At 31.6% G+C, this 17,416-nt stretch overlaps 1 protein-coding gene across 6 annotated transcripts in view; it reads right to left on the reverse strand.

Moving 5' to 3' along the window:
* Positions 1-2,474: 2,474 nt before the first annotated feature.
* The window catches only part of Dcr-1 (Endoribonuclease Dcr-1), a 174,067-nt gene continuing 159,125 nt past the window's right edge, over positions 2,475-17,416 (reverse strand). For 2 of the 6 annotated variants that reach the window (XR_012757241.1, XR_012757239.1), the window contains 2 exons: positions 7,157-7,242; positions 2,673-2,701 (listed from right to left, as the gene is read on the reverse strand). Coding sequence is in view for 2 of the 6 variants with exons in the window: in XM_075371894.1 (XP_075228009.1) it covers positions 2,598-2,701; positions 7,157-7,242 (190 nt within the window). In the remaining 4 variants the exon portion in view is untranslated. Of the gene's footprint in view, positions 2,702-7,156; positions 7,243-11,119; positions 11,216-17,416 lie in introns of those variants that run through there. The other 4 variants (XR_012757242.1, XM_075371894.1, XM_075371896.1 and 1 more) reach the window with 4 other exon arrangements.

Below are 17,416 nucleotides of genomic sequence, written 5' to 3' on the forward strand. Positions count from 1 at the left end.
GGATGTAAATCCCTCACCATATTGAAAAACAAGTATTACTCGAACTAAAATATGCACTTAACCTCTTATCTGGATTTTATTTTTTTTAACATACACAGTATATAAAAATTTATTTAAAAATATATAGCTTAAAAATCGGATTGAATACATGCACATGTAGCTGTAAAAAAAATCATAAAACTCATGCTAGTTTTTATATTAATTTTTTTCAATAATTTAAACTACCTTGTTTAACTGTTGTAATTTTGTCATTTGTTTTTCATTTCTATTAACTTTTATTTCCTACCTTTTAAATTTTATTCTATGATTTACTCTATATAACTATCTTAAGGTACTCAGTGTTAACAGGTTTACCAGTTCCTCAAACTACTTGGTGCTTCTATTATGTAACAATGATTTTCATCCTTTATTTTCTTTTGCTTACCTTCAATTTGTATAATAGAAGGATAATACTGAATTATAGTTTTATTGATTCAAGCACTTAGTAGCCCACTGCTTACTTGTATTCTTCCATATATTACGCATTTTCATGAAATATACAAATTCAGGTAAATCAGATTCCTATTACTATTTTTTATTACATAATAATTCATCTTTTTATCTTATTCAGCATTATTTTTTGATAAAGTAAATTAATTTACTGTATGCACAACTATTTTTTTTTTATTGCTGTAACCAATTGTGTGGAGAGGAATGGTTGTGGAATGTGACCAAAACTCTTTCTTACTGATTTGCACATCATTCACTGTTTTGCTACCATTGCAACAACCAGTTTGAAACCATTGCAGCAGTAAAAGTAAAATGCATGAGTAGCAACTGTCGTGTTCTCATTGCCATTCAAAATGATTGAACGGGCTGAGTAGTGAATCTGCATTAAATTTTGTTAGAAACTTGGCAACATGAAGTTAGACAATAAGAAAAATTCAAACAGCTTTCGGTGATCAAACTATGGGCGTTATACAAATTAAAGAGCAATATTACCACTTCCAAGATGCCCAAATGTCTGTCAAAAATAATGAATGCTCAGACAGCTACTTCTTCCACCAGCAAAAGTTCCAAAAAATATCAATCAAGTTGAGAAATGCTGATGAATGATCGTCGAATAACCATTAGAGATCTTGACGAATTATATTGGACTCGGTGAAACAGATTTTAATGAAAGATCTGGTATGCAGCATGTAGCAGCAAAATTTGTCCCACAACTTGTCATTCATGATCAAAAGGAAAACCACCTGAAAGTTGTGCAAAACATGCTTGAATGTGCTACTAGTGATTCCGATTTAATGAAAAACAAATAAAATAAAATAACCGGAGATTTAACACGGGACTATGACAATGATCCTGTGACAAAGACCGGTCACAGTCTTTTGTCATGATGAAATCCATCATTTCATTGGAAAACTCCAAGTTCTCTGTAGCAAAAGAAAGGCAGGAATCACAAAGCAATTTGAAGGTTATGCTGAAATTTTTTTTTTTTTATATCAAGGTACAGCTCATCACAAGTGTGCTCCTCTAGAACAAACTGTCAATGAAGAGTACAATTACTATTACATAACTGTTCTTCGTAGGCTAAGAATTGCTGTTCGATGCAAGAAACTACAGCTTTGGGAAAATTCATCACGACAATGCTCCAGCCCTTGCATCACAACTTACCCAGAGATTCTTGCCAAAACACAAGATCAAACTACTTCAGCAGACTCCTTAATCACCAGACATGGCTATGCACGTTCCTATGTTTAAAATTCTGCTTAGAGGAAAGAAGTCTGAAGACAGAGAAGAGATCAAAAGAAATGCAGCAAGATGACTTATGGGTTCACTTAAAATGACTTTGGAAAAAGCTTCCAATAATAAAAACATTGTTACATCAAAAGAAGTCTAATTTGAAGGGAACAAAGTCACTGAACTATGTTAACTATTTTAGTTTTTATGAGCCAAGATTGGATATTTTTTGTTTACAGCTTGTATTTTACTTCATCCGAATATAAATATGAAGCAAGTCTAATTTTACGTTCATTAGTATCTTTGGATATCATTCCTTTAGTCTAGTATCTTACCAGTCAGTGGTTATCAAATGATTATTTTACAACCTAAAGAATTACAAATTTACACAACGCTAAATTATTGGCCACTAATTATGGCTAATGAAAAGTTTTTTACAAATAAAATAAGCAAGCAATGAATAATAAAATTGTTTTTATTTGTTGTTGATTAGGGGCTTAATGAATACAAGTGCCCGTGTGTTACTTATAGCATGTACAAGGGATAAAATAATTTCTCACACATAAGATATCACATGAGAACAGAACCGATTGAACTGATGATGATCTAAACTGATAAATATTTTTTTTATAAAATCAAAATTATTTTCATAATCCTGTTAAGAATTCAAATCATTAATAATTTTAACCATATAAAAACAATCTTTAGAAGTTTGAAAACATTTGAACTTAGGTATAAAAAGCTGCATAAATAATAAAACTTATTAGAAAAAGGTTTATTTGTCTATTTAAGTTGGTTCATTAAATTTACACAAACAAGGTTGTAAAATAAATAAAATGAATTTCAAATTTAGTCAACTGAAATTAACTTCCATGTATTTAGACTTTAAAAATGATGTTAAGAATATATTTAAAATTAACCGAAGTAAAATATTCCAACTGAGTAACTGGTTGGTGAAACTGGAATTTAATTAATGCCATACCTGTAAAAGAAAAAAAAAAAAAAAAAAAAAATATATATATATATAACTGATTAATAATTATATAAAAAACATATTTCAGTAAAAATGCTATTGAAAAACTAGTTTTTCTTCTTTTATACAGTCAATGCAGATGCTGTACATGTAAAAAGATGATGCAAGGGTATAAAGCATGGTAATAACAACAAAGAATTGAATGATCCAAAAGTGAATGATGATTTTTAACAAAACAACCACAAAATGTAAAACTTTTTAACAGTATTTTGCTGTAGTTGAAGAAAGTGGAAAAAATTGAAAAATATATATGAGGGCCTTGCAGGCATAAGTCTTATTATGTTGCCGCATACTTTGCTTCATGTTGGCAAGTGCAGCAGTAGCCAGTTCAATGTCAATGTCAAAACACATGGCTACCCCCGCATCCACCAATCTGGCCTTGCCCACCAAGCACTGGCAGCTATGTAAACAGCAATGCAGGAAGGTGAAAGCATTTACTCTTGAATTCCCACCAGGGGGAGAAGAAAAAGATGGAAAATGTTTCCTGACCAGCCCAATGTGGGGCTAGGAGATCTGCTGATGGGATGCCAACATCCCCACCTCAGCAACAGGCCTGGTCAGCCCACCAAGTCACTAGGAGCAGACAGTACATTTCTGCCCCACCCTGCCAGGCTTCAAGCACTCTTGCTGGCAACCCGACTAACAGGTTTATCAGCAGGAGCCGGCCCATCATGGGATCACCCACATTCCAACGAACACATTCCCACCGGCCTAGCACAACAAAGCCTACTAGAGCCAGGATACGTAGTGGTGACAACAACAGATGCTGACCCAACACTGTGAGCACTGGGAGCCACACAGTATTGGAGAACAAACTGTCACTGAGGAGAAGCTCAGTCTGATTCCAGTAAATGAGCTGCAACTCCCCACCAGCTGAACCAACCAACCATCACCAGAGACCAGCAACTGAACTCAGCAGCCGTTTTCAGGGTTACCACATCAAATGCACAAAATGCACTTTTCAGGAACACCATTACAAAATTCCAAACAGCCCTTTTCTGAGCTACAAGGTTGTTATAAGGTACCATGTGCCATCAGAGCAATCTGGCAACAATTACAAAGAATCAATTCATAAAAGGTATTTATAAAAAAGTGATACTACAACCCTATAATTCTCCATACATTAGAGATGAGCAATGAAGAGAAGAAAAAATAGGCAGACAGCTTGCAAAATTAAATTTATTAATAAGGTATGTTGATGAGCAGAATCAATATTAAAAATGACCATGGATATGATGAGCAGTAATTAGAAAGAATAGGAGCGTCAAATGAAATCATGATATATATTTTCTTTTTCAAAGAGTATACAGCGAAAAGATTTTTACAACCTGAGCATCAAAATCAAAAGACAATTTTCGGGGCAATAAAGGATAATCAATTCATCATAGCTTATTATGTACAATATGTGGTTGCGTACTCATTACGCTGCTTTTTTACCAGTATTTGTTACATACATTCTATCTACAGGCAATGACTAACTATGGAGGCTATTCAGAAAGTAACTTCTGATTCGTTAATAAAAAAACACAAACTGATAAATAAAAAACGATTTCTTATGTACATCTTACAACTACTTTTCTACATAACTGCCATCTGAATTAAGGCACTTTCATATCTGTAAACAAGTTGTAAAATATCCTCATCATAAAACTTTGCTGTCTGTGAATTAAGCAGGTAGTAACACTGTTTTTCAACTCATCATTTTCAAAATACTGTGTTGCTGATTTCTTTATTTTTGGGAAAAGGTGATAATCACTGGGAGCCAAATCGGGGCTGTACAGAGGATGGTTAAACAACTCCATTTGAAATTGTCAATTTGGCGTTGAGTGTGCACTGCAGTATGCGGACAAGCATTGTCGTGAAGAAAAACAATGCCTGAACTCAGCATGCTGTACAGTCCTTCTCAATTTCTGTAACAACTCACGATAAGTTTCAGCGTTGTCATAACTCTTTACATAAAATCAACCAATATCACACCTTCACGATTCCAAAAAACTGATGCCATCAGCTTTTAAGAAAAAACTGTTTGACGCGTCTTTACGGGTTTTAGAGAACTGGTGCCCCCACTGTATTGATTAAGCTTTTGTTTCCATGTTAACAAATTTAACCAATGTCACATCACCTGTTACAATGAGGTCAAGGATTTCATCCTTCTCGTTACAGCAACGGTGAAGGAAGATTAGTGGGTGATCCTCTTTTTTGTGCATTAGTCAGAAAGAAGCTTAAGCATCTAGCAAAGCACAAAATTTGTAAAGCCTAACATATCAGTTACAATTTTACAGCACTTTTGCAATATGCAAGGAAAAAATTCAGATAACTCTGTTATTGATGATTTTCTCAAATTTTCACATTGACAATAATAATTGCAGGTGCTTACAACAAGTGCATCTAAGACAAATGAGAGTTAATCACTTCTTTCATTGTCTTGAATGTTTCTTCAACCTTTTCAAAACATACAGCACCACTGTCTTACTTCACTGTCACTCATGATATTCTCCCATATACTGCAGAAAATTCACGATGAATTTTAACATCTGACAAGTTTTTTGGATGAAGGAAATGGATGAGGTCCACACACACTTCACAATCAATGAGATTTTCTAAACAACAGCCATTTAGAATGATAGTTTTACAAGAACAAACAAGAGAGCAATATTTCCAGTAACACTACTATAAAACCTCACTGAATTGGGTTATTCAACTGTACAAAGATAGAATCACTACCCCCATTACTTCACTCAATACCAAGGACCAGAAGTTAATTTCTGAATAGCCCTCCCAGTTCAGCGAGCTGAGATGAGATGAGGAATTATTTTTTTCTCTGTGAAATCTAATTTCTCATTGCACTTGGTGATATCAAGCAAAATTTCTTTCCAAGATTTTAGCATTGTGTTCAGTTTGACTTTGCCAGTCATACAATTACATCCTAAAGTTGGTGTATTAAATGGTAAAACTTTTTTAAAAATTTATCTAATGTAGGATTTTAGTAGAAGCTCACTTAGATGTAACACTGCATTATCTAACAAAAGAACTATGCATTTAAGCAAACCTCCAGATCTAAGATTATCACCAACTTGAGGCACAAGATGCTTCATAAACATTTTATGAAAATAAGATAATTCATTCATGTATCTTTTTGTGTATAATAATACACTAGTAAATTTTTCACTGTGAAACCTTTTATTCTTCCTTTCTCTTAAGAAGATCTGAGAAATATAAATATGCAAACGAATACAAATTGTTGTAGTCTATAAGAACCTTTAATATAATTTGAACAGTTATAGAGCAAATTAACTAAACAGTTTTGAAAAATGTAATACTAAATATAACAGAATTGAAGTAGAGCAAAAATGAAGCAAACACACTAAATATTATACACAGTGCTTTTTAAGTGCTTGGTTTATGCGCAGTAGTTCATTTTGTTTCTCTTTGGGTATGTGAACAGATGCAGTAAGAGTGCATAGCATGGGGGAGGGAAATGAAGTTTCAGACACAAGACAATGTGTCTTCAGTCACTTTACAAAGTTTGCCAGTGTCATATCTATTGCACTTTGACTAGACTATTTTTTAATAAAAAACAAACAGTATTTTTTAAAAGACTTCCATTGCCTGCAGAAAGACATACACACTTAGTACAACAGTACACAATTAGGCAAGCACACACGTGTCTTGCTCCACTCGTGCTGCAAAAGTACAGGTCCCTCAACCATGACTAAAATATTCCTTTCAACCTGTACAAAAAGTACAATTGCAGACTCACTGCACACTGTTTTCTAGAGAAGGTGACTTAAAAATTGCTGTTTGATTACACAAAAAGTTTGGTTTCTGAAAATCCATTAATAAGACTGCATTTTTACTTACTCCTGTTTCTTCAAGACGTGCAATATACCTCTTCACCATGCTGTGTCACAGCATGGCTTTAGTAAGTTACAGAACATTGAAGACATTTGTGCATAACAAAAGTATTTTAAGTGGCAAAATGCCTTGTCTGAATCTGTACTATTCTGATCTAATGGAGATTTCAAGAAACTACACTAGCCTGTGTCTGTGAATCACCATACTTTACATCAGTTTGCACAAAACATTCATAAGATATACAGCAACATAAAGCTCTGCTGCAAGCTGGTCACTGTACTGAAGCCTTAACGACAATTGTTACACAAAAGTTTAGTTATGGAAAATATGTTGCTGTATAAATTGAATAAATTCAAGATAGAATTTGGAACATGATGTGGCATAGATAAGCAAATGTTATTGTTACTAGGGGCAGTGTCACATTTTTAACAATTGAAATGGTTATTTAGCACTGGATTTTAAGTTAAAGTTTTTCCAAACATTTTTTCTAATAACCACTTAGTAATATTTTCATATTTCCTAATTAATAATAGATATTAATAAACTTACTTTTGTAATTCCCATTCTCTATTATCCAATGGGCATACTTGACGAGTCTTAAGCCAGCGAGAAATGCAGTGGAAATGAAAAGCATGCTAAAGTTAAAAATTACATACAAACAATATTATTAAATAAATGATGCAACATTAGTAAAATTCTATTATAACATAAATCACAAAAAAAAATATCTATATATATATATATATATATATATATATTAAAGTAAGTAAATTCTTTTACAATAAAATGTAAAAATTAAGCATCTGAATACTTAAAAAGCTGAAAATTTAATCTAATCTTTACTTTCCATATTTTCTGGTTTCTAAAAGCCAGTATATACTGTGATAAAGATTTATTTTGACAACTCTCAATTTTTATGACTGCTGTTAACAACTACTAATTATTAATCTTACAGATTAAACAAGAACTTAATAAAACAGGTTACCTCATAGTTAGACACTAAATATAGAGGCAACTGAAAAATAACTCTAATATTTAAGTAAACACTAAAAAGTGGAAAAACTAAATCATGGAACATCTGCTGAACTGCTGTTAGTCACTTAAGTAAGTAATATACACACTCCTCGTTTGGGTTTGTTTTTGATGTTGTCTTGTTGCAGCATCCTAAGCTGTACCCGGTGAACTGCCATGATTTTCTTGTTGGAAAAGGTTTTATTTTCGTTCTGTTAGCATATCTGCAGCATTGTGATGGAACTTCGTTCGGCAGTTCACAAACGATCGTCATGTTGTTGTCCGTGCGGTTGATTAGAACTTGTAAATGTATGTTGCAAGTTCATATTTTCAATATATATAGGCTGATCGTCATAAAATTGAGGTCTGGTATAAAATCCTACGATTCTCACGTGCCTGTCGATTCTTTGTTTAAGCGGATGTGAACGCTAAGTCAATTTTGTGGCATAGTGGCTTCACCGATGATGGCGGTGAATTAATCTAGAGGGTTTATCACGCAATATAATTTGCAGGTATTTAATATACCTGGTGAGTTGCCCGCCTAAGCATGTATGGTGACGGGCCTTGGATTTTTGATTGGTTGAACAAATACATGGGCAGCCATGATTTGGAGAAATACTGTAAAAGGGTTGTCCGCAAGGCAGTTTGTTGGTCAGTTATTATGAGTGGTGGAGTTTGATTCACTAGTGTGGCTGGGGTTGCACAGTGGGTTTCGCATTGCACCTTATGCTGACAATGGTCTCCTGCTGGACGAGGGAGGGTCGTGACTTTTATTAATATTTCACCTTCTATTAATTTTTTACGTTAAATTAAATTAAAATAAATAGTTTTAAAGGAAATACATTTAGTTTATCGAGGATTTCATAAGAGAAAATTTATTTTATGGCAAAATAATGGACGTAGTACGCAAATGTCGTATTCTGAAAATTTAAAAGCTGATTAAAAAATTCATGCTTTATATTAATCAATTTTATTAATTTTTTACTTTAAATTAAATTAAAATAAATAGCTTTTACTGTACAAGTACTAGTACAAACTAGACCGCAAACCTCACAAAGAACTGAACAACAGAAGACTACTGAAACTGACACTCCAACAGATGCGGAAGATGAGCCTGAGGTGGACAATATTTATAACACTGATTTGGACTACATCACAGCCATGCAAGAGATCAGTGATGTTTGAGTTCTAACTTAATTTACAATAAATACAATTCTTGATTTTATTTATAGCCTTATTAGCTTTATTGTAGTTTCTTCTTCACTTGCAGGAGATGGGGTACAAGCTTCTTATTACAAAATGGTTGATAAAAGACAAAATATGAGTTATATCCAAACAAAGATCTGTAAATTAATTTTAAAAACCTTTGTGTGTAAACATTATATCATCTTCACTCTCCCTATTTTTACCTGGAATTAAATTTTTCTATTAAACTTTAAAATTGATTTTCTTGAAAAGTGGTTTTTGGCACTTGCACCCCTTGTCCTGTAGGCCCTTCAAAAGCTAGCTTATTTTTAAATAAATAGCTGTTTTAAAAAATATAATAATTTTCATGATTAGGATATAGTTTCTATTTTACTTTTTGTTAGATATATGCTGATTAAATTATATTACCTTCAGACATCTTTTTCCTGTTACTGACAAAGAATTCATAAAAAAAAAAATTGTATGAATTTATTATTAGGTTTTCAATAGGGCAAGTTTAATAAATATTTTAAGATAAATATTCTAAAAAACATTCTTTTACTGAAAAAGATTTATTTTTGTAGTAGATTTTATTACATTTTCATTATTATATACTATATTTTAAAATCGTGAGAAATAAGAGCAATATACATGTACAATTAATCAGTAAGAAATTGGTTTTAAAAATCAAGTAATTAATGATCATTTGAATTAAAATGCTTCAAAACTGATCCCTGTAATGGTAATTCATTTTTTGCTTGTAAAAGTGGGACTTGAAATTCAGTAATTTAATAACAATGTTTTAGGGAAAAATTCTTCTAATGAACATTATTGTTAATATTTTGAAAAATATTCATTTTTGAGAATAAATTAAAGCTGAGCAATTTACTTTATTTCCATGTATTTTTTTAATTTTGTAGTTATATAATCTTTCTAAATGTGAAATGTACAATGCTTTCAACAGATTAGCGTTTCGGAGCTTGTTTAAGCAGATATTTCTGACTCTAATGGTTCTAATACTAACAGTTGGATCAAATTAATTATAATTTGTTATTTCTTCTCATTTTATACTTATAACATTATACTCGCTTATATATACTTACTTATTATTATTATTACATATACATATATATATATATATATATATATATATATATATATATATATATATATATATAATTACTATAATTATATTATTATTACATACATATATTATGATTATAATCGTTTGTATAATTGAACGTATTATAATTGTATGTATATATGTAATGTACTTACCATTTTATACTTATTTTACTATTTTATATAAACATGATTATAATATTTTAACAGTTTGAAAATTTATCATGTTAATATAAAATAGTAAAATAAGTAAGAATAACAAATATAAAATTTATTAATTACTCTTAACTATATTTAATTTTAGTTACATAAAATAGTTATGAAATACATTTTTATTAATGCTGTTTAAAAATTGAGTAAACCTAAAGTTTATTTTACTGAAAGACTTTATGCTTAAAGCAAATTTATTATTAATACGTCAATTTGCAATCTTAATCTCTTTCCCTTTTCTAGTAATTATTTGTTATATTTTTACACAAACGAAAAATGAAATTTTATATATATATGAGGGGGCTCTTAATCCTACTGAAAAGTAGACTCAAAAGTGGTGGTTAGTGTCAAAAGTCACATAATCCAATGGATTATGTTAGTTTTGATGTCAGCTGCTTGGAATTCAACAGTGATTTCAAAGTTATGTTTGTTGTTTGTTCAAATGAATGTAATTAGAATTATTCAGTGTGTGTTATTATTACTGCTACTTATATGAATTTATGTCAAAATTGCGATGGAACTAAATGTTTCTCCAGTTTAAGATGATCAGAGAAGTAGGAAACATCTCAGTAACCACAAAACTGGAAGTAAAAGGTAAGGGAAAAGTTGCTAGGTAAGTTCTAACCTTCAACTATGTTTTAAGGTTTTTTCAACATTATAATCAATCGTAAAGTCGATATTTTTTATGGTTTACCTAATCGTAGTTTACTAAACAATCTTGGTTTAGGTACTAAACAAAATTATTTCACCTAACTAATGGAGTCCCTAATTTTTACCTAAAAATACATGACAGGCATAACTAGGCGTAGTTTATGTTACCCTGAATAGACCAAATACAGACTAATAATAGTTAATGGCAGAAATTTAGAATTGTTTGAATTTTTTTACGGGTTTCTTCTAAAACAAATTGTCCTAATTAAGCTTGCTATAGGCCTGACACTCTTATATATAAGCAAAGACAAAAACTATTAGGTTAATAATTACCCAAATCGAGATTTTTTTTGTTTTTTAGGTACTCGGCATATAATGCTCCACAATACCCAAGTGTGACCGCACAGATGTCTCTTCAGCTGTCAGCAACTGAAAATGCAAGATGTAATGCACCTTAACAAGCTTTATTACAAAAAAAAAAAAAAAAGCTGACAGGGAGTACCAAGCCCATTTCATTTTGAAGCACATTGAAATTCTCAATTGTAAATGAAGGAGGCCAAGGAAGTAGAAAAAAACCAGAAAACCCAACATCATATGAATCCAAAATTAGAACAACATGCTGTTTTGTTAAAAATTCCAGGAGTGAAAGCATACCAGTCTGCCTTGAAACTTCAATTTATTTTGCAAATTTCACGATTTAGGATTAACAAAATAACAGCTCAATTCTATGCAGAAGGTTTTGAATCGGACAAGCAAGCATGTTTTAAAAGATCATCTGTGTATAAGCCTAAGAGAGAATGCTTAATCAAATTCATCAATACATTACAGTGCTTGAAATCCCATCACTGCAGAGGAAGTAGCCAATGTGAATATTAGTTCTGAGCTAAATGTAAAAAAATTATGGAGATTATACTCATCTAAAACTGATAATCTGCCTGTACAACTCTCATATTTCAGAGGGATATACAACACGAAATACAACTTAGGATTTGGCAATCTCGCACAGATATGTATTCGACTTGTAAAAGTTTAAGTGAACAAATCAAGAGAGAGGTAGATCGATCCTTCGAAGAATATGCTCATTATAGAAAAGAGGGTGCATAAAATAAAATACAAGGTGTTTTATGAAAAAGTGCAAGATGATGATGATAAAATATTCATTTTGTCATATGATTCCCAGAAAAATCTACCGCTCCCTAAGATTTCCGACCAAAGTACGTATTACATCAGACCAAGTCTATATGCATAATTTTACTATTGTCAAAGGAAATGGCAAAGCCAAATTGACTCCAGAAAATGTCACAGCATATTGTTGGACAGAAAATGAGTTTCCAAAAGATTCCAATATCATTTCGTCTTGTGCATATGATTTCTTGAAATTGACTTATATGTCAAGTTATCAGACTTGTCTCAGATGGATGTTGTGGAGAAAATAAAAATTCAACAATTGTGTCAATTGTTAGTTTGTGGCTGGCTTCAAAGGCTGATGAATACATCAAAGAAGTGGAAATTCTGTACACTGTCATGGGTTACAGCTTCCTGCGTCCTAATCATGTTTTTGGGGCACTAGAAAAGGAGCTAATTAGGAAAGATGTAGTCGTAAACCCAGATGAAGTGTATGATACTACAAATAAATACGCTACTTTAAAAATTGATTGGCAAGATGCGGGTGTATTAGACTTCAAAAAGGTACATACTGAACTAGTGAAACAAGTAAGCAATTGGCAGTTCCAAATTTCAAAAGTAAAAAGGGTTTTTATAAAAAGAAAACAAAATATCTGTATTGCGCATAGAGAAATCAACTACAGGTGAGATTTCCAGGTTTACAGAAGTTTGGAAACAGGGAAAAACATTGTTAATTTGAATCCAGAGTTAATGATAAAGAGAAACAAGCTAAATCTGACAAAGAAGAAAAATGTTGACAAACTACTGAAAAAGCACTTTGGAGAACAATGGAGACAGACAATTTTTTATGGTTTACCTAATCGTAGTTTACTAAACAATCTTGGTTTAGGTACTGAACAAAATTATTTCACCTAACTAATGGAGTCCCTAATTTTTACCTAAAAATACATGACAGGCATAACTAGGCGTAGTTTCAATTGAACTTCAATTTTATATTCATGTTGTTGACAATTCTATTGAAACTGAAGGGCCTAAAGATGCAATGCATGAGATGAGAGAAGAGGAACCCACTCTCACAATTTGAGTTTTTTAAAGAGAAGTAAAGAACAGTTTCTCCAATAATTTGTTTTAGATACCTATAGGAAGGACAGTATTGCTATAGGCAAGAATATATATTTTTTTGTAATAAATTTAGAATTAAGTAAATTTATATCAAATGGCTTATTGTATTGTATTAAAACATTAAAAACAAATTTTTACAAAACAATCTCTTTTTTCACTATCAATCATTCATATTCATCAATTCATATTCATTAGTTAAAAACTTTTTTATCATTTGAGTGTATAGTCAGAATAAAGTCTACTTCAAAATAAGAGTGATATTGGCTTTTTAGTTTGGCATAATTAATCTAAGGGCTATCAAAAGTTGGATTCAAACTTACTTAATCCAGTATTCCAGTATCAAAACTTACATAATCCAAATTTGAAACTTAAATATATTTTAAAGTAAGTGATATAGCAACTTTTTGATGACAAATACAGGGTGATTTTTTTAGTCCTGTTACCCAATTGTTAATGTCTGGTAAATTTTTTTCTAAGAAAGAGAAATTTTGTTTTATGACACAAAGTTAGTAGCGCTACTCAACCGGTATAGATAAGGCAGTGTGAGTTGATTCTCCTTCAGCTGTGTAAACTTTTGTGCCGTTTCTGGTCGTGTTACGAACAGAATGTCTTTTACCATAGAACAATGAGTTTTCATTCTTGAACAATATTTTGCTACGAAATCGTACACGGGTGTAAAAGAATCACTTCAAATTAAATTTTGTGGTGTTCCTCTGCCAGAAAAAATGTCAATTTCTACGCTAGCAAACTGATTTCGAGAGACAGATAGTGTTTGTGACAGAAAACATAGTGGTCGACCTACTCGCTTGACAGATGACGTTTTAGAGAATGTGAAAATAAGATTGCTCAATTCTCCACAGAAAAGTTTACGAAAACTTTCCATGCAAGTTGGTTTGTCATATTCGAGTGTTCAGAAAGCTGCTTAAAAATTGAAATTGTATCCGTATCGCGTATGATTAGTCCAAGAGCTTCAGCCTCCAGATTTAAACAAGCGATTGCAATATTGCCGTTGGTTTAGGTCTCGTAAATGATAATGGAATCAAATTTTTAAATACAGTGTTCTTTAGTGATGAAGCTTGGATCCATTTTGTTGGTTAGGTGAACAGTCAAAACTGTCGAATTTGGGCGGTTGAAAATCCTTAAGCTTTACAAGAAAAATCTTTGTATCCCGAAAAAATTGGTGTGTGGTGTGCGATATCTCATCATCGTATAGTCGGACCCATATTCTTCGAACAGACAGTAATTGGTGAAATATACAGGAATATTGTGCGCCAATTTGTGTCCCTCATGGAACCTCAAGAACGGTATTGCTGGTTTCAGCAAGACGGTGCTACATGCCACACGTCTTGAGAAACCATGGATTTTCTGCAAGAGTTCTTTGATGATCGAATAATAAACAAGGGCTTATGGGCTCCAAGGTCCCCAGACCTCACATCTCCTGACTACATTTTGTGGAGCTATATTAAGTCCGAGACCTTCAAAAACAATCCTCACACTATTGATGAACTTAAAGTCAATATTATAGACTTAATCATGAATATTTCCAATGCAACTCTTAAAAAGGTTTCTGCTAATATGCTGAAAAGAGTTTGTGCGTGTATAACCGCAAGGGGTGGGCATTTTGAGCATATTCTTTAACAATTATGTAAGTAATAGCTTTTTATTAAATCTCTTTTGTAAGTAACAAATACATTTTTTTATTCCACCTAAATTTCCCCTTCTTAAATTACATTTAAAATTGGATGAAAGGACTAAAAAATCACCCTGTACAGTGTTTTAAGAATATATTTCACAGAATGTTTTGATTTTCTGAAAATTTGTTTTTTTGTATTATATGAGTTTTGATTCTACATCCCTCATATATACAAAACTGTTAATTAATATTTTAATATAAAGCTTCTATAAGTGTTTTACATAAAACATAAAAAACATTTCAAAAGTTTAACAGTCGAAGTTGCGTAATTTCAGTAAATATTTATACGAGGGATATCTCTAAAGTAAAAACCGCTGGGAGATTTCTCTGCATTGTTGTCTATAAGTTGTTGCATTGTAGTATCTTTGATTATGTGTGAGTTATTACTTTATAAAATGAATAGGAAAATCTATGTTGCCACTGAATGTGAAATACGTGGAGTCATACGTTTTTTAAACCATCAAATATTAAGCCGGCTGAAATTCATAGGCAGTTGCTTACTGTGCATAGTGATAATATAATGAATAAAAGAAACATCCAAAAATGGTGTGAAAGGTTTAGAAATAACAGAATTAATGTGCACGATGAAGAACATTTGGGGAGGCCCTCGATAATCACCAAGGACTTGTTGAAATGCGTCTATGATGAAATCAGAAAACATCATCACGCAACAATTTCCGACCTGGCCCTTCTTTTCCCTGATGTTTCAAGAGCTGTTGGTCACATTGTCCATGACCATTTAGGCTTCAGAAAGGTTTAGGCATGTCTTAATGGAATGTCACAAAAAATCTGAAGTGGGATCCACTTTGGAATTTTTGATGTGCTACACAGAAAAAGGTAACGTTCCTTAATTCAATAGTTACTGGTGATGAAACACCGAGGATTTCATATTATACACCGGAGAGAAAATGGCAGTCAAGTGAATGGCATCATCCTCAATCACCAATGAGACTGACAAAGGTCAAGTCTCTAGATGCAAACTAATGGCCAGTCTTTTGGGATCAGTTTGGCGTATTGCTGATTGATTTCATGCCACATAAACGACTACAAATACAGAAACCTACTGCAAAATCTACTATCTATGTAAGTTATGGCTTGCCATTCAAAATAGGCGACATGGGCGGCTGACCGATGGCATCGTCCTGCTGTATGATAATGCACATCCACATATTGTAGGACCGACATGTGATTTACTGAGAACATTTAGATGGGAAATTTATGATCACCCACGACATAATCTGAACTTAGCTTCTTCTGATTACCATTTCTTTGGTAAATTGAAACAATTTTCGAGTAGTAAGCAATTCGTGGGAGACGATGAATTTAAAAATGTTGTTAGTCAGTGGCTAGATGGACTGGCGGCAGAAAAATACAACGAGGGTATTTTGAAGCTGGTGTATTACTACGATAAATGTCTTAATTCATGTGATGATAATATAGAGAAGTAGTATAAGGTAAGTAGTTTAAGAGAAATAAAAAATTTTTATAAAGTTTTCAGAATAAATTTTTTTACAATGAAATGGTCTTTACTAAAATGATATTTATCTTCAAACTGCCATATCTAGCAATTTTTATTGTACAGAGATGAAAAAAACAAATAAAAGGTAGTTTTTCAAAATTTAAAAACCTTTCAATGATTTTTATGAAAGTACTAGTTTTGAAAATATCAGCAATGAACTTTATTTTGACACTTTACCACCATTGCTTTAGTTTAGCACAAGATCCTGGAAAAAATTATAATGTATGGTTCACAGTGAAAAGCCCTTAAACATTATCAAAGAGTTTGGTTACTCAGAAGTAAAAAGAGACATTGGTGTAGTTTTAGACATAACTGATCAGAGCGTATAGTACAGCATTTTTTGGAATCCATCAAAGCAGTTAGTGAAATGTCCTTTGAATGATATGAAACTGCAGGACAGCACACCTGCTTGACCATCCTTAATCTTCGAATCTCAGCACTTACAAAGTTAGAAATGTTTTTGTTAAATTCTAAACTAAATACACAACCCTAACCTTCTGCATCTAACGCAAAATGAATATATTCTTTCTATATATCTTGATTTGAAAGTTCTGTTAATAAGTAATAATGTTTGCCTTTGATTAAAAGGCATATCACAATTTTTAAATTAAAACAGTGTCTCTTACACTTGAAAAATATGTTAATTAATGAACAATTAACATTTTCAAATGACAACAAACTGAAAAGAAATTTTACAATTAATTTAATATTCTACTCATTAAATAAGACTTATTGATATAAAAAATGATTAACAAATAAAATAATATACCACTTCATGGGTGCAGAATAATCTAACATCTAAGTAATAACTTTTAAATCAAGCATGACTAAATCATTACATTATCATTATCTGCCTAACTTTAAAAAAAAACGATAACTTATAACAACTACAATTTATTAAAACTTGTTATAAGTTGTTACTTGTTCAACTTATTATAACTTGTTATTTTTATTATAACATTTTATTAAACAAATTTTTAAATAAATAAATATATATATATATCTGTGTGTGTATGTACACGCACGCACATGTGCACCTAAAATAAACTGCAAGTGCAAGAAAGTTCATAAAACATATGCTACTTTTTTTTAATTTTTATAATTGACATTTTTTAATAAAAAAAAAAGATAAAGCAAAACAAAAAATAAAAATTAATTTCATAATAGATAT

Source organism: Lycorma delicatula, chromosome 7, assembly GCF_047948215.1.
Source record: "Lycorma delicatula isolate Av1 chromosome 7, ASM4794821v1, whole genome shotgun sequence".
Classification (NCBI taxonomy): domain Eukaryota; kingdom Metazoa; phylum Arthropoda; class Insecta; order Hemiptera; family Fulgoridae; genus Lycorma; species Lycorma delicatula.